Source organism: Chlorocebus sabaeus, chromosome 22 (genome assembly GCF_047675955.1).
Source record: "Chlorocebus sabaeus isolate Y175 chromosome 22, mChlSab1.0.hap1, whole genome shotgun sequence".
Lineage (NCBI taxonomy): Eukaryota > Metazoa > Chordata > Mammalia > Primates > Cercopithecidae > Chlorocebus > Chlorocebus sabaeus.
In genome coordinates, this window is record NC_132925.1 from 53,598,202 (window position 1) to 53,621,203 (window position 23,002).

The 23,002-nt window shown below is 46.1% G+C and overlaps 1 protein-coding gene across 1 annotated transcript in view; it reads right to left on the bottom strand.

Moving 5' to 3' along the window:
• The window catches only part of SLC6A11 (solute carrier family 6 member 11), a 122,988-nt gene that overhangs the window by 23,437 nt on the left and 76,549 nt on the right, over positions 1-23,002 (bottom strand). The window contains exon 7 of the mRNA XM_007985233.3: positions 5,388-5,491. Within this exon, the coding sequence (XP_007983424.2) occupies positions 5,388-5,491 (104 nt within the window). The remainder of the gene's footprint in view (positions 1-5,387; positions 5,492-23,002) is intronic.

The following is a 23,002-nucleotide window of genomic DNA, read 5'->3' on the forward strand; positions in this document are numbered from 1 at the left end:
TGGAACTTTGTCAAGATGAAGACGGTACCCTTGAGTCCCGGCTGGTCCTGCCTCAGGCCTGGCATCCTAAAATCACCAAGTCAGGAAGTTAGCCCTTAGAATCTCAACCACTGCAGTGCCTGGACTGAGACTTAGGCATACAATCCATGTTAATACCCCATTTTATGGGGGAGGAGCTGCCAGGTGACCTTGTTCAACCTCCTGCCAGAGGCATGACTAGCCTCCATAGCATCCCTGCGGGTGGCCGGCTAACCTCTGCTTGCACACCCAGGAATGAGGAGCTGGCCATTTTTTCCAGTGGTACTTTCCCCTTGTTACTGCTTAGAGTGCTAATAACTTTCTCATATTGTATTCACCCATGCTTGTTCTCTCTGATAAAGTTAGCTTTACCCTCCAAAACAGCCTGGAGTTCCTTCAGGCTTGGCAGATCTGAAGATAATGGCCCTATAGCCCCTTGAGTTTTTTGTTCTCCGTTAAACATTCCAGTTCCCTTACCAATTCCTTATTTTGCTTGAAATCTGTAATACACTCCAGCTTATCCAGTCCCTCCTCAATGGTCACATCCAGAACTAGTCTCGACAACACAGCAGGACTCTCACCTCCTCTTCTCCTGACATCGTACTTTTTATAATGCAACCAAAGCTTACATTAACATTGTTGGTGGTTGTAACACCCTGTTGCCTTGCAATGACCCTAGGAATCAAGGGCAGAGTAGAGACAGCATTGAACTGGCGGTCGAGAGCCTTGGGTTCCAATTCTCCCTGCAATATTTTTTCTTCGAACCTGATCTCACTGGCTATACAAGGTGCTTGGATAACAGAATTTCTTGGCCTTACACTAGATCAAATCATTTTTCCGCAAGGAGTCACTCTCATAATCTTCTTCCTTGGAGTGAAGTGTATTTTGCTGCCTTCACTGACTTTGGGCTTAGTCACATGACTTGCTTTGGACAACAGGATGTTAGCAGATGTGACATAAACAGAGGCTTGAGATATGCCTGCATGATTGGATTTGTCTTATATCATTTCTGTGATTTTCCATGAGAACTTCCCCAGGGGAGCTGCTATCCCTTTGGCCTGGACCCCAGAATGTACCCACGTGGAGCTGACTTGAGTCTGGCTTGGACTTTGGAGCCAAACCCAGGGTCTTTCAATCCATAGCCTGCAGGAGAGTCTCCCCAGCTGACAAGCAGACTTGTGAGCAATACAAGCAATCACTCGCTGTGGTCAGCCCTTGTGTGCTGGGGCTGTTTGTTACACAGCAGTATTGTGGCCATGGATGACTGATACACGTCCCTTTAAATAACTCTTCTGGCACTGTGAATGCTGGCTGGGCTGGTATAACTGGGGACTTTATCTGCAAGTCTGATTTACCTCTGCTCAAAAAGAAATTCAGCTATGCCCAGGTAAGGGCAGAGTTATTCCTAAGGTTGGGATACATCTGCTCCTTGTGCCTGTTTCCTGAAGTCTGAGGCAAAATGGCCCTGACTTATCAAGCAGTGGACATTGGATGACACCAGGGAGGAAAGCTTTTGCCTACAGCCTCTCCATTCTGAAATTCTCCCACGTGATGCTCTTAGGACCTGCAGTGTGCCAGCCCTGGGCTACGTTTCACTGAATCCTGAGGCTGGGGGAGATGAGTCAAATAGATCAAAGCCCATGCTTTTGCTAGGAGCTAAACAAAAATGATGCACCCTAAAAATTATGACGAACAAATCCTGACTTTAAAAAATTGTCTCTGGGCATCCACACAGGTGTTGAAAAACAAATGTCCCTTGTTAAAAAAGTCCCATCTTCCTGCACACGTCTGTTGAGTGACTTTCTCACATTCGGGAGAGACAGAAGGAGAGACAGAGAAGCTGTTTAGAGACCTGAGGTCCCTTCCAGCCCCATACATGACCTGTCCCTCCTCCCCTCCAGTCCCCAGAACACCCACCCCTTCAAGCAGACAGAGCTTAGTGGTGTCTTCGGAAGTGAGGATTTTCCCTGCCTGGCTTGCTCCATTTCCAGCCCTCTAATTCCTTCCCCAGCTCCCACATCAAGGTAAAAGGCTTATGTAACAGTTCTTTGAAGTCGGCAGGCGCTGAACTGGGCTTTTAAGACCTCCAGAAGCTATTGTGCTGTCGGGAGAGAGGGTACTAATTTACTCCATTGGAGTTGAGAAGACCCACTTGCAGAACAATTTGGAAAAGGAAATAAAATGAACCTTCTGATTTTGCATTGCCACCCAGGGGATTTGCTTTCTTCTACTGATGGGAGAGATGGAATAAAACCCTACCTGCTGGAGGGAGAAGCAGAAGGGACTCACGGCTGACAGCACACATCATCCACACACTCCTTGGGGAAGGAAACTGCCACTGCCCCAAGACACAGGCTGGAGACAAGGCACTTTTGACCAAATCCTCTTCAACTCCAGCAGTTGGGAAACAGCTGGCCACCCCGGTAGTGAGGAATAGGGGTGCAGGAGCCAGGAAGACTCAGGTGAAAAGCCACGCTCCAGCTCTGGCAATGTAAACAGGAGCAAGGGACTCAAGCTCCACAGGCCGCTGTCTCCTTGCTTGTGTAATGGGGTGATTTTGTTCTGACTTCCCTGCATAGAAGCCAGCACTAAACTAAGTACAAGGGATGCAGCAGAGAACAAGAACATGTAGCCCACGTCCTCATGGTGCTGACGGCCTAGCTGGAGAGGAGAGTGACCAAGTGATCTCTGAAGGTTCCAGCACAGAGGTCCCCATGCTGACCATAAGCCACTGATGGGGTGTTACTGTACACAGACAGTAGCCCTCTCTGGTATCCCAAGGGGGTCAGACTTGGCCCAGCCCGGAAGCCTGCATGTGCTGTTCTTCCTGTCTGGGTGCCTCTTTCTTCCTGTCTATAATTAACACTTTCATCATGGCTGACAAAGTGCTTCACTTCTCATCCCCCATGCTCACATCCTCCACAAAACTTAGATGCCTTCTTCTGGACAGCCTGCTCTGACTGTCTCTAGCATCTCGTCATCGTCCGGTCACCCAAATACCTCTCATCCAAAAAACCCAAGAAGCAGAACTCACGGCGGCCTGATGGCACACTGGATTCTACAATAGTTTCTCTTTTCAGCACGTTGGACCTGCCCACATTAACTTTCTCATTGTCTTGATTTCCCCAAATTACAAACTCTATAGGCTGCACCACTGCTGTCTGCATCTCCCATGGCACCGACTCCAGCGCCTCGCACTTAGTAGACACACAGCAAACACTGCCGATTTAACAAGTGAGTTCATAATGTGACCACTAAGCTAGCTCTCAGAAAGGATGTAGTGGGGAGGCCAGGATGGACACAGAGACCCCAGTCAGAGTCCAGGCCCTGCCATGTCTAGCAAGGTACCGCCTCCACCAGCTTCACTTTCCCTGTCTCAAAGATGGGGTAATGTGGGAGGGACGCTGTCACTGATAAAAGTTCTTTCAAATGCGCGGTGCCACTCGAGTCACATGATGACCCAGTGATGTGGTGGTTAATTCCAAGTTCCTGTCCCACCAGCAGGCGTATGGCACAACCTGCTCACCTACCCTCACCTATGCTGAACAGGACTTGGGAAAAACACTCTCAATATTTTACGAGTATGTTGGCCGGGTGCCGTGGCTCACGCCTGTAATCCCAGCACTTTGGGAGGCCGAGGCGGGCGGATCACAAGGTCAGGAGATCCAGACCATCCTGGCTAACACAGTGAAACCCCGTCTCTACGAAAAATACAAAAAATTAGCTGGGTGTGGTGGCGGGCACCTGTAGTCCCAGATGCTTGGGGAGGCTGAGTCAGGAGAATGGCGTGAACCCGGGAGGTGGAGCTTGCAGTGAGCCAAAATCATGCCACTGCAGTCCAGCCTGGGTGACAGAGTGAGACTCCGTCTCAAAAAGAAAAAAAGAGTGTGTTGCTTGTTTTTCTACTGGTATTTTAGTGTTTTTCCTATAGATCTGTTTGTATTATTCATATGTTGTGGATATAAACCCCTTGAGTATCGTACATTGTGGGGATGCTCGTTAATCTTACAGAAAATGCTCATATTTGGAAATAAAATAATGTAGATGATATTTGTATTAACAATTTTTTTAAAAAATTATAAAAGCAATATGTACTCAGAGTTAAACAAAATAAACTAAACAAGACAAACCCATTTAAGCTGTATAGAAGGTAGAAGTGGGAAAAGCCCACCTCCCCACCTCTGACTTCCCAGTCTCACTTTATGGAGGTGGCTACTTTGAATAGTTTCTGTGTTTCTTTCCAGAAATTTAGAAGTTCTCCATATTTATGTGTACCAATCTATCACTTAGTTAGTTCTTTTGTGATTTCTTTAATTATTTTTGATGCTTTCTACATCTTTTCCCATTCTGAAATCAGTATTTCATTCCTACTTACAGGATGGTTTTCTTTCAAAAAATGTTTAACTCTTTAATCAATCTGACATTTATTATGGTGGAAAGATGAGATGATATATGAGAATCTAATTTGATGACTTCCCCAAAATACTTATCCTATGTCAGAACCATTTGTTAAACAACAAAAACAAACCTTCCTTTCTCCACTATTCTGTGATAAGGGATTTTTGCACTGTCATTCCATGCTTAAGGAGCTCTTAGACTCTAAGGAAGAGATGTGCTGTCCATCTACCAGGAAATATTAGCCTATTGTGTACCAGGCACTGAGTTCAGGGGTGCAGAGACCCCAGTAGACTGAAACGTCAACAGACTGACCATCATCCTAGACCAGCACTTCCACCACACACTGCTGGGTGACCTTGGGCAGGTCTTCTGCCCTCCACGGGTGTCAGCCTTGCTGTAAAACTCAAGCTGCAGGCATAAGAGGCCAGGAAGCCAAGGGTCAGACAGCCTGGGGCTCACCTTCTCACCTGAACTCCCTCCCAGCCCTGGTGCAGCCATCTACAGGAGGCCAAAGAGACGTGTTAGGCTGTGGGGCAAGGTGGGGCACTGGCCCCAGGTGGGGCAGAAGAGGACCCTACAGTCAAGTATGAAGGGGCAGGAAGCAGGTTTCTAAATAGTAGGTGGGAGAACAAGGCCCTTGGTGTATGTACTAGCTCTGTGACTCAGGCAAGTCACTTATCCACCCTGGGATATGTCTTTACCCATATGAGGTGGCACTGAGACCTGAATGAGATGCTGGTGGTGGCGGGGGATTGGCTTTGCAGCCTGAGAGAGACTCTGGTTACATTTATTATTCTCCTAGCTCCTTGGTGGCCCACTCTTTGACCCTTGGGTAGCGAGAGGTCAACAAACAGCCTATCTGTCTCCTCCTGGGGCCCTGCAAGGTGGGCAGACAAACATAAACTAGCCTGGCAGGTTAGAGGGCTCTGAGGGTTTGGTGGAGAGCTGGCAGGGCCCAGGGAAATGCTCACCTGTAGCAGTTGTTGTTATAATTGTTATAACTTCCCAGAGCGGTCAGACAGCCCAGGCAAATGGCATAGGAGAAAAAGATCTGCGTTCCAGCATCTACCCAGACCTGTAGGAAGGCACAAAGATGATGGCATAAACAGAAGTCAGATGTGTGGTGAGAGGGTGGCCCTGGTCTCTGAAATCCCCCACCCACACTCTACCCTTCAGAAAAACTCCACAATGGATAATTAAACTTCCTAACCTACCCAGGATCCCCTTTAAAAGAGTTCTATTCTTGGGGACCACATGATCAAGTGTAAATGTCCTCAATTAATTCGGGAATTTGCCAGACATTATGAATAATAGCTCAGTGAATAGCAAGAACTTGAATGCTTAGGACCCCAGCCTCAGCTGTGTGACCCTGGACAACTTACTTAACCTCTCTGAGGCTTAGTTTCCTTATCAGCAAAGTAGGGAAGAAACTTCCCTATCAGGACTTTGCAAGGATTCATGCAATAAGGACCACGAGCCCCTGGGATCTAGTGCCTGCTTGCAAGGTAAGTCATGTTTAAGGTAAAACGAATGCCTTGTGATTAAGGCCACCATGAGAAAAGTGTCATAAGATTCTGTCCAGGATGATACATTTGCATAGCTGACCTCAGCATAAAAGGTGGCAGGGAGAGGAGGACTGAGGGAGGCCCACCATGTCCTTCTTCCTTTCAGAACAGATTCCCCCATCTCGGCTTCCTACGTGGTACACAAGATAACTACTTTCTTAGTCCCCAAGCTCCCTTTTGATAAAAACTGCTGTGGACAGCATGACATGCACAACGGAAATGACAGTGGCTTCTCAAACACGTTCCCCAGGCTCTCTTTGAGCCTAGCCCCTAGGAGTTGCCAAGGAAAATCCAGAGCTCAAATCCCAATGCAGCTGAGGAGACTCATGCTTAGGTATCAAATGCCATCTAGAGAACAGGGCTCGCACTAAAAATACAAAACAGAAAATACTGACCTCTCAATGTACAGGCACCATGCATTACTGCCCTTCATGCATTACTGAATATTCACAGCAACCCGGCAGGGCACGGTGGGTGGCTCATGCCTATAATCCCAGCTCTTAGGGAGGCTGAGGCGAGTGGATCACCTGGGGTCAGGAGTTTGACAGCAGCCTGGCCAACATGGTGAAACCGTGTCTCTACTAAAAATACAAAAATTAGCCGGGCATTGTGGCGGGCACCTGTAATCCCAGCTACATGGGAGGCTGAGGCACAAGAATTGCTTGAACTGGGAGGCGAAGGTTACAGTGAGCCTAGATCACACCACTGCACTCCAGCCTATGTGACAGAGCAAGACTCTTGTCTCAAAAACTAAAAAAAATAAAATAAAAAAAAATCACAGCAACCCTATGTGGTAGGTGCTATTATTGGCCCCCTTTTACAGCTGAGGAGACTGAGGAACAGAGAGGTTGAGTAATGTGCCCAAACCACACAGCTGGGAAGTGGCAGGTGCAAGTCCATGAAGGTCTGCCTCTAGAGATGTATGCCCATTCAGTCCCAGAATTTCCAACATGGAATCAGCCTCAGAAGGCCTCTGGTGTAACCTCTCACTCAACACAGAACTCTCTTCTGAGTACTTCTGACAGAATAGTCTCTGCTTGCTTACCACCAGTGACAGGGAGCTCACTATCTCCTGACACAGACCCTTTCTTCTTCAGAGACCTCTGACTATTAGAACATTTTTTAAGATAAGATGAGCTCTCTTCCTGTGTTCCTCGTTCTGGGGGCACCCAGACCACATCCCTCTCCTCCATGTGGTAGCACTTTAAAGATTCAAAGAAAATACTCATGCCCAGTGGACCCCAGAACTCTTTCCTTTCCAGGCAAAGTATCGGTATCTTCTCCCTCTTCAGAACTGGATTACATGGTACAAGTCATTCTATTGTGGGTCTGCTCAACTGTGTTAAGTCATTCAACAAATTGCCTATTAAAATGGAAGATCATAATGCTGCCTCTGAACCTGAGAAATAAGTGTATTTTTTTCTCTTCTAACAAAAGGTTCACTGGGTTTAGGGTCTTGGAGCTCTGTGAGGAACTGAGGGAGAGCTTTTTCATGAAGTGCAAGGGCAGGGAGAGGCAGGTAGTGCCAGCAGACCAGAGTGCGCCAAGATGGGGTAGGAGAAACTGGAAAGAGGAAATACAAGAACAAACTCCAGACATTTTGCTGTGAGTCGGGGTAGGCTGGTAGTAAAAGGGTAAATACAATTTGGGGAAGGTTTTTGGAAATGGTAGAAGCCTAAGGATGCTGAAATGTTGGTAGGAAGGGTCCAGTGGAGAAAAGTGTATAAGACTTGAGAAGAAATGGTTGTATTTTTAATTCCTCCTGCGTTGTCTCAGTTTCCCCATTTACTACCTCAGTGGATCGCCTGTTCTGCTTAGAAAGGCCAGTGAGCCACATGGCGAAGCAAAAAGCAGTGCAGCTGCTGACCCATGAAATGGGAGGCCAAATCCCAGTGGCAACTCACAGAGCTACTCAGTGCCTGACCAGACGCTGGGCCTTCAATCCACCACACTTGTTAATGCTGCCACAAACCGGGTGCCCTTCCTTCACTGTCCTGGGTCAGAGTGTGCAGGCCAGAGTGAGCAAAGCCCTCAGACTTGTGGGAGAGCCGCTCCCCAATCCCTACTGAATCCCATCACTCATTGGAGTGGGCCCTCTGCCTAACATGGTAAATAAATGCTCTGTGAGTTAGGCAACACCAAAGAAAGCTTTCGACCCACAAGCCCCAAAGATATGTCCCCCAAACCAATGATTGTCACTTGCAGGTTTTTTTGTTTGTTTGTTTGTTTTTTCAATTTGCTCTTTGGACCCATCAACACCAAAATGGACATCTGCTGTTTTTGCCTACTTAGCATCCATCTTTCCTTTTTGGGTAACAGTACCTCAATTTTACTTTGGAAAGCTACCTCTTCTCCACTCAGAGGTAGATTCAGGGCTGGCCACATGACCCAGGCTTGGCCAATCCAAGGATTTCTCTTGGCCACAGTGACTGGTTCATAGACAAGCATATGATGCAAGGCAAGTCAATGGGACACTTTTTTTTTTTTTTTTTTTTCCTGGGGATGTTAAGCTTGTAACTGCTGGGGGCATCACTGGCCGTGAAGGAAGAGTCTACCTGAGAATTAAAGCCAACACGCAGGAAAGCAGAGTCTAGAGCAAAGGCAGACCAATATTAGCACATGACTTGAGTCCCTGGATCAGACCTGAAATCAGACCTATCCTAGAACATTTCATTTCAGAGGCCTATAAATTCCTCTTTTATTTAAGTCATGTTGAATTGAATTGTTCTCACTTCAAACTGAAGCTAATAGCAACATTTAGCTCTTAGAAAAACCCAGAGGATATGAGCCCAAATCCTCTAATCAAACCTGAATTACTGATGGACCAGCATTCACTGAGTTCATTCACCTGTATACTGTGCAGAGCCCTGTGCCAGACTCTGAAAGATGTACCACTCAATTTCACATAGCACTCCATCTCTGTCCTCAGGTGAGATAAAACATTCACAAAACAAGGTGCCCAGTAGCTAGGAGAAGACAGGTAGGGGGAAAGAGAAACTTGTGCTAAGGCAATCAGAGAAGGCTGCCTGGAGGAGGCACACCTTTCAATATTGGAGAAGAGATGAAAGAGGGCATGTTGGGCTTAAAGATTCATGTGAAAGGTGGGTATGTTCTCAAATGATTTTTCCATCTTGCTCCCCTACCTCTATGGGGAAAAGTCTGTCATTTTTAGTCTGATGTTCACCATTAAACCAGCACCTTTACACAACACCCTTAGTCCTCCCCTTTTTTGACACAGTCTGTTGGTTCTCTGCTGTGAGGAATACTGAAATTAGCTACAGCCTCCAATTGTCTTCACTCCCTACCTGCTGGCATCCGATTTGAAGAAATATCCATTTGCTTCCAGTTAATACTTAAAAGTCAATCTGTAAACTTTTTCTACTTTTCATATATATGCTATTATCTTCAAATTTTGCATATACTGTCTAGATTATCAGAACATACAACCATCACATAATAGCCTTTACTGATTGATTGAATGATTGATTGATTGATTGAGATGGGATCTTGCTATGTTGCCAAGGTTGGAGTGCAGTGGTGTGATCATGGCTCACGGCAGCCTTGAACTCTTGGGTTCAAATGATCCTTCTGCCTCCACCTCCTGAGTAGCTGTGACTACAGGCATGTACCACCATGCCAGGCTCCTTATAGTCATTATTTAATGTGAATTTGATAGGTAACTATGAATTTAATGATCACCCCCAGCCCTTATGTTAATGCCTTTTCAGTCAATTTTGTTATCTGTAGCTTGTTCTCTAGTAAATTCCTCTGGAAAGGCTCATAGGAAATAATATTTGCTGAGTTCTTGCCTGTTTAGAATAGTTGATCTGTCACTTTCATACTTGAAAGGCAATTTGGCTGTATATAAAATCCTTGGCTCTCTTTTTCTTTTCCTGAGTATCTGGAATATATTGCTTAGTTGTTTTCTGGCACAAAGTGCTGCTGTAGAAAAGTCCGGTGCCAATATAACTTGCTTCCCCTTATAAAGCACTTATTCTTTTGGTCTGGATGTCCAACAGGTTTTGTTCTATAATTTAATAAAGTCCAACAGTGACTAATCTGTGTTGATTTTCTCAGGCTCATGGTATATTTTTTCAAGATGCAAGTTCAAGTCTTCTCTTTCAGAAGAAAAAAGATCCCGAAATTATTGTTGTATTTATTCTCTTCCATTGCTTTGGGTCTCTTCTTTGGGGACTCGTATGCACGTTGGACCTTCTTTGCTCACCTTCTATACCTATCACTTTTTCTTTCATTCTTTAAAGAGTCTTTGTTCATTTTTGACTTTATTTTTACATTTTTCCTCCTTTCCATCTTCTGTTTACTTTATCATATTATCCATGGTCTGTATTCACTATTATTCCTTCATTCTAGTTATTTTTTTTGAAAGTTTTTCTTTTGTAAGTTGTCCTTCCTGTCAGCTCTTTTTTAAAATAGTCTTTTTGTCTAACAATTTCATTTATGCTATTTGTCCCATAGTATCTATTGGTTTATTAATTTCCTTTAGCTTGTTTTGAAATATTAAGTTTCAGTGTTCCACTGTTTTGTAAGTCTGTCTTTGTGCAATGCCTTGGGACAATATCCTCCCCATAATTATTTTCTTTATCATAGCTTTGCATAAGTTTTGATCACAGTCCTCTTCTGTTGCTCACGTGTAGGTGAGATAGATTTTCCTGTACTCTTAGGAGAGGATTTTCTTGTGTAGAGGAATGAGAGTGGTCCAGGATAGATTTTTCCAGACTCACAATCTGAACTTTCCTTCTTCTTTTATTGCCAAAAACTCTTTACAACTATGACCATACAGATAGTTCTTTCTGAAATTATTGTTCTCTATTATTTTCTCCCACTCCTATCTAAAATCTCTCCTTTCACTTCCTCTAGTGTCTCTGTCCTGCTCAATTTGGATTCTGCTTCCCGTAATTTCTTCTTAATGACAATGGGGCCTCAACTGGTTAGTGTGTAGTGTTCACAGGGCCCAGACCTCTGCCCAAATTTGTTGCAGTCCTCCCCGACTTACCTAGGGGTAAGAGACTGCATAGGCTCCCTCCTCGTTTGAGGTGATGTTCTCAGATAAGTCCACCAAGCTTCTACCCCCAAAGAGAGTCCTCTCCCAGTACGTGTTAGAGCTTTCTGGGTTTCCTGGTGCTGGATCGTCAGAATTCCCTTTACCTTTATGTTCATCTTCATCTTATCCTGCAGAACTGATATCATGCAGATGTCATTGCTGTTGGCATCTGGCCCCATCTATTCACATTTTGTGGTTCATGGAGTCACCTAGTTGTGCTGAAGGTGCTGTCCATAGGGTTTTTGTTTTACTACTCTTGTTTCTCTGTTTGGATGGGAAGATCCTAGGAAGTTAAAACAATTTTTTTTTTTCTGTTGCTACCTTATCTTCTTAATTCTCATGAAATCTTTAGAGGGCAGGTTATACAAGATTGATCTTGGCTGGATGAATACCCAGATCTGAGCAATATGATGGGTGGGGGTGCAACACTAGAGGGTGATCCAGGTTTTTTTAAGGGTGGTTGAAGGTATAAAGTGGAGAAATGGGTATTAATTTGGAGAAGGGAAGTTTGAGACATCAAGTGAGATGTTCAAGAGACACATGGAAAGTCTGGGGCTACATATAGATGTCTGAGCTAGAGACATAGATTTGAACATCATCAGGATTTTAGCAGCAACTTAACATCTCCCTGACTCCAGATCTAACATTTTCTTCCCTGGCCTCTTCTATTTTTCACATTTGAAAAACCAATTTTGAGATCAGCTTTTCTGCTGAGACACATGCTCCTTTGGGCATAGCAGAGCCTGAGAATGTATGGGATTGGATTTCTTGAAAACATCCCATGAAGAACCATGGGATGCCTTCACACGGAGTCTGCATCATTAGGCTCCTTTACAGAAAGCATAACTGATATATGTTTGTGTTCTTACACAGATGCCTGTGGTTGTGAAAATGCAACATGGCTCCAAATGTCACCCTTGCCTCTCAGTCTAGAAAGGAACTAATTAACTCATCAGTGAGGTGGTGTATTTGTTAAGATAATTACTGCTAGGTTATGTTGTATTAAACAATAAATCCCCAGATTTCAGTAGTTTAGCACAATAAAAGTTTATTTCTCACCCACACAAAGATTAAAGCACAACCCCTGTGAAGGGGCTGTCTTCCACCCAATGATTTGTGATATTAAGTGTTTTTCCTTTATGATACCACCATCTCTTAACACAAGCTTCCAGCACAGCCTCTGAGGCAGAGAAACTGGAGGTTTGCTTGGGAAAGTTTTAGGGGTTAGGCCTGAGGGTTTCCGTCACTCCCAAATACACATTATTGGCCACATCCAAGTGACTTGGTTGCAACCTAAAGACAAGGAAGTCTGGGGAATGTAGTCTTCCCATTTACTCAGGAAGAGAAAAACAAATGACTGGTGAACACAGCATTATCTCCGCCAAAGCATTATTTCAAGTCTTTCACCTACAGCTACTTTCTTCAACTAAAAATCCCACAAGCACAAACAAACAAAATCATAGTGGCCATTAGAATGACTTGGCAAAAGGGGAAAAGAAAGTTAGTAAAATAAACTAACAGAACATTCATGAACCATCCCTTCCATCGCTTTGGTAATGACTTAAGAAGTGAAAAACTTGAGTTAATGTTTGTTGAAACCTACTGCATACTACAGACTCTCATGTACACAATCTCATAATTTGCCTAATGATCTTACTAGGTAAGTATTATTGTCTCCATTTTTTTCAGAAGTGGAAATAGGCTCCTGCAAAGTCAAACAGTTTATAAGGGAGAGAGTTGGGTTTGAACCCAGTGTGTTCTGGCTCTACACTTTACAGAGAAAAACTAGGACCTCCTGGTCTGCTGAGTAGGCCTGGAGTCTCAGCTGGGATTTAAACGCTCTGCAGCTGTCAAGTCAAACAGAACAAAGGCAACCCCACCTCAATGAAAGGAAGACCAGGAAACTGAGCCTACTGACCAGCATCTCCCAGGACGCTACAAAGGGAGCAGCTCAGCGGAGAAAGGGCTTCCTATTTCTCAACACAATTTGAAGGGAAAACAGTCTCAACAAAACAAACCCTAAGGAAGCTGGGTCAGCAGCGGAGAAAGGGATCACTCCCCATGTTCTGCAGCAATGAATGGGGGGCGTTCTGGCAGCACAGCTGTGGGCGGTCCACATTCAGATGTTTGGAGGACAGATTTGCATGGGAACAGGGGAGTGGGGCCCCTTTAGAAGAGAGGTGGTCCCGCCTCCAGCTCTGGGGCAACCTCACCTCTTTCAAGGCAACTGGTTCCAATGAGCCCTGGTGCACGGTAGGTACAGCGAACAATGAATAAGCGTGCAGCCCACCTTCCCAGCTAGGGCCACAGGGCTGCACAGAGTAGCTCCTTGATGACATTTGCTGGGAGAAGCAAGAAAGGATGGATGGACAAGGACAAATCTTCCCGACCCACACTTTAGCTACAGTCATCATGACGGATACTCAGCATACGCTGTCCCAGTCCACATGGACAGCACTTCACAGTTTACAAGACTGTATGTCCTATGACCTGTGTATCCCACACACTGCCCTGAGGTGAGCGTTGTCATCCCCAGGGTAGACACAGGTGAGTTGCTAGAAACATGCTCACCTTTTCTCCACATTCCTACCTTGATCACGCAAGTAGAATGTCTAATTTCTTAGATGTTTGGGGAAGAAAGCTTCACTTCTTTTTCCTACCTCTTCCAGTGACTTATCCAACTGGGGAGACTGGGGAGACGGTCATCATGCATATGTGGGCAGCATGTCTCGCTCACACACAGAACATGAAATAACATTTATGAAACAAACCTCCAGCACCGTCCTGGTTCTTACAGAGCATTGAGAAATACTCTGGAGAATATTCAGAAACCCAGCCAGGAGCCCTCATGAGCAGCAGGTGCTTAGTCAACATTTATTCCCTCTCAGGATATTCCAGTACTCAAAAACCTGGGGGAAACGAAAAGCCTATTCCCTCTTCCCCCCACCATAAGCATGCATTTAGTGTCTACCATGTACCAGGCACGAGTCCCAGGAATGGAGGCTGAAGCTGTCACTAAATGTTACAGAGCTCCTACCCTTAAGGAGCTTACACTTTAGCAGGAGAGACAGAGAGCAAGCAAAGGCAGATAAGCTCTCAAACAACATCTGGCAGAGAGGAGCAACTTGTGGGGAGGGGCATGGGAGATGAGTTCAGTGTAGTAGTGAGTTCAGTGGCAGTAGGGGCCAGGGTCCCGCCTACCCATGAAGGTACAAATGCTGCTCTGGGATTTTTACAGCATCTATGGCAGCACAGCTTTCAGAAAAAGCTACCCTAGAAATGTGATTTCAAATCTGCAAAGAGAGCCACCGGTCAGAGCAGAAGGGCACGCCTCTGCTTGTCACCAAAGCCAGCATCAGTAGGCCGACCAATTAAATCCATCTCTATGTCCTGGAATTGGCTGGTGTTCGCTGTGGTAATGCCTTAGGTCTTTGACAAATGCAGCATTAACCCATCCTGCCATGAAAGCACCAGTAAGAGGGTGTATGATGATAGTCATGCTGATGATCACAATGACACCAACTAACTTTTCTTAGCACCTATGACATACCAGATGGAAAGCGCTGTACAGGTATTAAACTCACCTCATCCACACTGTTAAGGTGGGTGCCATTGTTATTTATTAGCTCCCTTTTATAGATGAAAAAACTAACACCCAGGGAGAGGGAGTCACTTGTCATTTACTTTAGAGAAATGTACACACTGGCCAGTGTGAGGAGTCACTTTGGGCTTACAAACAAACGAATCTTCTAATTGCCCTGGGAACCTGGCCCACGTTGGGAGAAGGCACTGAAACACCAAGCCAAAGGGGCCTAAGTTAAACAAGAGAGCTCTAGCCAGGCTGCATGCCTTAAGCCTTGCAGGGGCTTACTGAAAAGGGCAAAAACTTTGGGGTCAGCAGACCCAGCTTGGAGCTCTACTCTTCCGCTTACTGCTAAGCAACCCTGGGCAAATTACTTCACCTCTTTGAACCTCAACTTCCTTGCCTGTGAAAGAAAGACATAATGAATGTAAAGTGTATAGTGGAGTACCTGGTACCATCCCCTTAATCTGGTTTCTTTTGGTGGCTGACGATACTCAATTATACTATGCAAACAAGCTCCCACGTCCTTTCCAACATCCCAGCTTCCGTTCCCATCAGGTGAACTAATCAGATTTCTGAGAAGCGCAAATGCTGAACAGTCCATCACTAAAGCAGATACACATGCCTCTTAGGGCTACCAGCTTGGGTCCAACAGGGATGGATGAGAAGAACCAACACTTCATCCCTCCTAGGCTGCTTGCTCTTCCAGCGCCTGGCCAAGAAGATGCGTGAAAACCGCCAGACCCAACAGCACATGCGGTATGGGCTTTTGGATCCAAGAAGCCAGAACAGAGCTTGGTGGCCCTCCTGGGGCTTCCAACCCACAGCCTTTTCTTTCTTCGACATTTTCCTTCAAACAGACAGCTACACACACACACACCCACAGACTCACACACACACAGACACACGCACACACAACTTTTGTAAGCAGAGCCTTAGTTTGAGGCAAAAATATAACTTATATGGCCCGGCAGAAAATGGCTGAATTAAGCTCTTTCTTTTTGCCTTTTATATTGGTAAGGATTCTCAAAAGATTAAAAGTAGGTTAGGAGAATAATAAAACAGCTGTGTTTCCAGTGTGTACCTGACAACAGCTTTTGTAGAAGTGAATGATTACATGAAAATCACTTCCTTCCCACCTCTTTCTCAGCCTCCTCTGGGTTGCTAGGCGCCCTTGCTCCTTCTTTCGGCTAATGCCACATACAGAAGCTGATGAATACAGTATGGCCATTATGAGGAAAGGGGAGTCTCGGAGAGGGATTCAAATGCTCCCTCCCTGGTGGATTCCATGGGGGGAGAGGGCTTTGGTGGAGACGACTTTGGAGATATTTAAATGCTAATGTGCTGGGCAGGCGGGCAGGGCCAGTGGGAACAGTGGTGGGAAGGGACTGAGGCTCTTGGCCTGTAAACCCAACTGGAAATATGTTCTGCAGCCTCTCGCTCTGGTGCCAAGCCCTTCCCTGGGCAGCCGGCCCTGCAGCCTACCAGGGCCCTGCCAGTAAAGTGTCACTGGGCTAAAGGGTTGCGCTGCGGGTGGTGAGGAGCCCTTCAGTTCTGTGCAGGGGGAGTTTGGGTGTGTAGGCTGACCCCAGTGGCCCCTTTGTGTAGAGCAGGGAACGAGGGTCACTGTGGCGGGGCTTTTGCCCAGGAGGCTGGACAGCCATGTCCAGGCATGGAGAGTGCAGAGGGCAGATGGGCAGTCGGCCTCCCCTTAATCTATCACATCAGTTGCTTGAGCCCCATTTTACCAAAGTGCTAAATGCGGGAGGCTTAGAGAAGGATGAGCCTGAGCAAGGCCTGAAGCCTGAAGACGGCAATTCCCAGCCCCAAGCTCTTCCCAGGATGTCCACACAGACTCAGGGAAAGACAGTTTAGGCCAGGCTCTTCCCCAAGGAGTGTTGCTTAAGGAGGAGGCTCTTGGCATCTTGGACAAGACAATTCACTGGGCAGGACTGCCCTGCTCCCCGTAGGATGTCTACCCACCAGCCCCCACTCTCCAAATGCTAGAGGTCTCCCAGTCATTCCAGCAGCCAAAACTATACCCCCACTTGTTTCTAAATGACCCCAGGCCAGCAGTCCTACCTAGTCCTGGCTAGAAGCCACTGAGGCAGGGGAAGTCAGAGCGGGCAATGATTGTGGGGCTGCAGAACCCACATCCCATGGGCAGCACTGGGCCAGGGGCTCCCAGCCCAAGCCAGACTTCAGCTCCCAATCAGGCAGCCTGATCAGGCAGGTTCTTTTGTGTCAGCTGAGCAAGCTGTTAGGATGAAGCCTCATCATCTCCCCCTAGAACCACGTTTCTTTGCTAATAACCATGGAACTTGTTCAAAGCCAGAAATGAAATGCCAAGCCAGGGTGCTCCATGCCCTGGAGGACCCAGATGGGAGCTAAACTTCAAGCAATAGAAAAGATGTCCTTGGGAGGAGAACAGAAAAGAAAACAGCCGCAATGGTGAAAGTAGTCACTTCTGTGTCTGGCTGCAGATAGATGAATATCTGAGATCATATTGTGGCATTCATTGTTTATTGTCGGTCTCCCCCAACTAGAATGGAAGCTTCCCGAGAGCAGGGTGCTCTTTCTCACTGCTGAATCCCCAACCCTTTGCGCATTGCTGGCGCATGATAAGCACTCAAGAAATGTCTACAGGGTGCCCACAGCTGCTTAGGGTCTCCAGCACACAGGAAAGGAGTGCTCAAAGCTCACACCGAGTCCTAACTACCAGGCCAAGTGGAGAACATACTGGACTGAGAGGGACAGGACACCTGGCTCCAATTGCAGCTTGCCCTTAAAGTTCCTGTGTGTTCTCCCTAAAGTTCATTGTTTTCTCCTAGCCCCAGTTTTCCAACTTGTAAAATAAGGGAACTACATTGCAAAGGAGATGGCAAATATGTGACATGCACATCCAACCCTCATTTCTGCCCAGGGGAGACATTACTGATCAATCACAGCACTCTTCTGCCTTCAGTGTAGCTATGGGGAAAGACATCCACCACCTGTCAGAGATAGTGAGTGAGCAGAAACCTGCAAGACAGAATCGTCCAGCCCAGCCATCCCAGGCTTTATAACAGGGTTATGGTTTTGGGTCAGCTGAGCCCATTTTCCATGGGGCGTTTCAACCTTGCAGTTTTAAAAGCCCAGGAAGACACTGGAACACCTGTGTTTAAGCTCCTGCTCCATACTACGGACAAACTTCACATGAAACACAAGGGACACAGAAAGGAAGGAGGAAAATGACACTATACTCATGGAGATATGTGTTTCTAGTGGATTTCTGGCACTTAACGCTGGCCTGGAAGGCTGACAGAAAGTGGCAGGCTATTCCAGTGGAACAAATGCTACAAGCAAAGGCCTACAGGGCAGGAAAGGAGAAATCTGTCAGAAGCTGCCCAGCAGAAATGCTTCTAAGCAAGAGGCTGAGAGGGGAGATGGAATAGATCTTCTAGAGCCTCATGGAATTCACAGAGCTGGTGTTTCATTCATCTCTGTACCTTTGGGCAGAAGCCACTCAAAGTTCTCAAGTAGGAAAATGCTTGTAGCAGCCACACCAAGGATACAGAAAGACACCACTCAATTCTGTGTGAAACAGAATTCTGACAGTGAATGGGAACACACTCAAATTTATGCCCCAAGGAGCCTCCCAGGGGATATCTGTGGTGGCTGAGGAGTGGGAACAGGCACAGCCAACAGTGGAAGAGCCTCCTTCCTGGCTGAGAGCTCCAGTCTTGGGATGCGCTCCTGTGGCTAGAAGGAACCAAGCACAGTCAGAGACGCAGAGAGGAAATTTCTGCATTGATATGGTTTGTCACTGTGTCCCCATCCAAATCTCATCTTGAGTTGTACTTGCATAATTTCCACATGTTGTGGGAGGGACCCAGTGGGAGATAACTGAATCATGGGAGCGGTTCCCCCATACTGTTCTCATGGTAGTGAATACATCTCATGAGATCTGATGGTTTGATAAAGGGAGACCTGTTTTGCTTGGCTCTCATTCTCTCTCTTGCTGCCACCATGTGAGACATGCCTTTCATTTTCCGCCATGATTGTGAGACTTCCCCAGCTGCATGGAACTGTGAGTCCAATAAACCTCTTTCTTTTGTAAATTGCCCAGTCTCAGGTATGTCTTTATCAGCAACGTGAACATGGACTACTACAGTAAATTGGTATTGGGAGTGGGGTGCTGCTAAAAAGATACCCAAAAATGTGGAAGCAACTTTGGAAATGGGTAACAGGCAAAGGTTGGAACAGTTTAGAGGGCTCAGAAAAATGTGGGAAAGTGTGGAACTCCCTCGAGATTTGTTGAATGGCTTTGACAAAAATGCTGATCATGACATGGACAATGAAATCCAGGCTGAGGTGGTCTCAGATGGAGATGAGGAACTTGTTGGAAACTGGAGCAAACGTGACTCTTGTGTTTTAGCAAAGAGGCTGGTAGCATTTTGCCACTATCCTAGATATTTGCGGAACTTTGAACTTAAGAGAGATGATTTAGGGTATCTGGTGGAAGAAATTTCTAAGCAGCAAAGCATTTAAGAGGTGACTTGGGTTCTATTGAAGGCATTCAGTTTTATAAGGGAAGCAGAGCATAAAAGTTTGGAAAATTTGTAGCAATGTGATAGAAAAGAAAAACCTACTGCATGTTCTCACTCATAGGTGGGAACTGAACAATGAGATCACTTGGAACATCACACACCGGGGCCTATGATGGGGAGGGGGGCGGGGGGAGGGATTGCATTGGGAGTTAACCTGATGTAAATGACGAGTTGATGGGTGCTGACGAGTTGATGGGTGCAGCACACCAACATGGCACAAGTATACATATGTAACAAACCTGCACGTTGGGCATATGTACCCTAGAACTTAAAGTATAATAATAAAAAAAAAAAAAGAAAAGAAAAACCCATTTTCTGAGGAGAAATTCAAGCAGACTGCAGACATTTGCCTAAGTAATGACGAGCCAAATGTTAATCCCCAAGACAATGGGGAAAATGTCTCCAGGGCATGTCAGAAGTCTTCACAGCAGCCCCTCCCATCACAGGCCCACAGGCCTTGGAGAAAATGGTGTCCTGGGCTGGTCCCAGAGTTCCTGTCTCATGCTATCTGCAGCCTGGGGACGTGGTGCCCTGCATCCCAGCCACTCCAGTCATGGCTGAAAGGGGCCAATGTAGAGCTCCGGTCATGGCTTCAGAGGGTGCAAGCCCCAAGCCTTGGCAGCTTCCACATGGTTTTGAGCCTGGGAGTGCACAGAAGTCAAGAATTGGGGTTTGGGAATCTCTGCCTAGATTTCAGAAGATGCATGGAAACGCCTGGATGTCCAGATAGAAGTTTGCTACCGGGGCAGGGTGCTCATGGAGAACCTCTGCTAAGGCAGTGCAGAAGGGAAATGTGGGGTCCGAACCTCCACACAGAGTCCCTACTGGGACACCACCTAGTGGAGCTGTGAGAAAAGGGCCACTGTCCTGCAGACCCCAGAATGGTAGATACACTGACAGTTTGCACCGTGTGCCTGGAAAAGTCGCTGACACTCAACACCAGCCGGTGAAAGCAGCCAGGAGGGAGGCTGTACCTTGCAAAACCACAGGGGTGGAGCTGCCCAAGACCATGGGAATTCACCCCTTGGATCAGCGTGACCGTGACCTGGATATGAGACATGGATTCAAAAGAGATCATTTTGGAGCTTTAAGATTTGACCACCCTGCTGAATTTCAGACCTGTATGGGCCCTGTAGCCCCTTTGTTTTGGCCAACTCCTTTCATTTGGAACAGTTGTATTTACCTAATGCCTGTACCTCCATTGTATCTAGGAAGTAATTAACTTGCTTTTGATTTTACAGACACATAGGCAGAAGGGACTTGCCTTGTTTCAGATGAGACTTTGGACTGTGGACTTTTTAGTTAATGCTGAAATGAGTTAAGACTTTGGGGGACTGTTGGGAAGGCATGATTGGTTTTGAAATGTGAAGACATGAGGTCTGGGAGGAGCCAGGGGCAGAATGTTATGGTTTGGCTCTGTGTCCCCACTCAAATCTCATCTCGAATTGTATTCCCACAATTCCTACGTTTTATAGGAGGGACCTGGTGGGAGATAATTGAATCATGGGGGCAGTTTCCCCCATACTTGTTCTCATGGTAGTGAATAAGTCTCACGAGATCTGATGGTTTGATAAGGGGAAACCCCTTTCACTTGGCTCTCAACCTCTGTCTTGCCATCACCACGTGAGATGTGCCTTTCTTCTTCTGCCATAACTGTGAGGCTTCCCCAGCCATGTGGAACTGTAAGACCAATAAACCTCTTTCTTTTGTAAATTGTCCAGTCTCAGGTATGTGCTTATCAGCAACGTGAATATGGACTAATACATGTATTGCATTGGAAGTCAGGGCAAAAGGTGTTTGGGGCTTTCTGCTGCTAAGAAGCTTAATGTTAAGGGGTCTATGCCCCTCATCATTTCCTGAGCACTCTGTATAGCACATGGAGACTATAGCAAGAATGAAGCTCCCCACCCCGTGCTCAGGGCCTTGCAATCTAGAAAGCATATGAGGAAAAAGAAAGTTGAGCAAGCCCCTGATATCATCCATCTGTGATTGACAGATTCATCTGAGCAGTTCTTAAATCTTATTTTTAGCTGTTTCCCTTCTGGGTGACGTAGAAGTTTTCCACGGGTCAAGAGAGAAAGGAGAGCAGGTATAAAATCTCACAAAATCAGACAGATCTGGTTGAGTTCCAGCTCTGCTGGGCCACCTGGAGGAGGTCACTTCTTTGAACCTCAGTTTCTTTGTGGGTACAATGGGGAAAATCATCATTCCAAGCTGCCAGAGTTGTTCTGAAGACAAAATGAGACTAGGTTTGTAAAGTGTGCACAGAGTACCTGGCTCACAGTAAATGCTAAGTGGCTAGAGAGGGGTCATTCATTTGGGCCTGAAAAAGCATCTTTGAAGGTGTGTGTGGGGCTGACTGGGTAGGTCCCACTTGGGGTAACAGAAGAAAAGCCAGCTTTTCTAGTCCTGGGAGGAGCTGGCCTCAGAGGCCCTGATTGTCTCCTCCCCACCCTGGTGTGGATGTTCTACAAAGGGCAGGAGGCCAGGCCCACCTGTTCTGTCCCAGAAATGCTACAACAGCTGGCCCTGCCCAACCTTCACTGCAGGGTCAATGCCTCCTCTGCCAGGCCTAGTGGACAGACCTCAAGGAACCGGGCCTTGGGGCCTCTCAGTCTCTCTGCAGGCATTCGCCTTGGGCAGCATTAGGAGTGAGAAAGGAGGAGACATCCTCTTATTATGGGCCTTTGAGAAGCCACGCGAGCTGCCCATATGAGCATCACCTGCACATGCAAAGATGACCTTTGCTCCTAAAAAAGTTTACATGGGTAAATGTGTGCCATGGTGGTTTGCTGCACCTACCAACCCATCACCTAGGTAGTAAGCCCCATACGCATTAGCTATTTATCCTGATGCTCTCCCTCCCTCTATTCCCCAACATGCCCTGGTGTGTGTTGTTTCCCTCCCTGTGTCTATGTGTTCTCATTGTTCAGCTCCCACTTATAAGCAAGAACATGCGGTGTTTGGTTTCCTGTCCCTGTGTTAGTTTGCTGAGGATAATGGCTTCCAGCTCCATTCTTGTCCCTGCAAAGGACATGATCTCAGTCCTTTTTATGGCTGCATAATATTCCATGGTGCATATGTCCTGCACATATGTCCTGGAACTTAAATAAAATAAAATTAGGAAAAAAAAGTACCAAGTTCCCAAGAGTCATTAGTCCAAACTTCATGTTGTCTTCATATTTCTACAAAAAGTAGTATTACCAACTCTCTTTTTTAATCAATAAAATGCACTCTCTCAAATTAAAAAAATTAAGTTTTAAAAAAGGTGAGTAGATTCTCTTGCATTATCTCAGCAGCAGAAAACCAGCCCTTGGAATCCTCACCCGCCTCCCTCTCTTTACTGGGCACTTCTAGGCTGTTTTTCTCCCTCAGTTCTCACAATAACACCATAGGCTGGTACTATTATCATCTCCACTTCACAGATGAAGAACACGAGGCCCTGGGAGATCACTCAGCTGATGCCTGGAAGACTCAATCCCAGATCTGTCTGATCCCAAAGCCCTCACTTTTTAAAAAATATGCTCCAAATTATTTTATTTAATTTTTAATTGACAAAAATTCTATATATTTGTGGTTTACACATGATGTTTTGAAATTCATAAACACTATGGAATGGCTAAATCAGGCTTAATAACATATGCATTGCCTTGCTTACTTTCTGTGTGGTGAGAACACTTAATATTATTCTCTTAGTGATTTTCAAGTGCACTTGATTGTATTGCATGTCATTGCCTATGTCACCACGTTGTACGATAGATCTCCTGAACTCACTCCACCTGTGGCA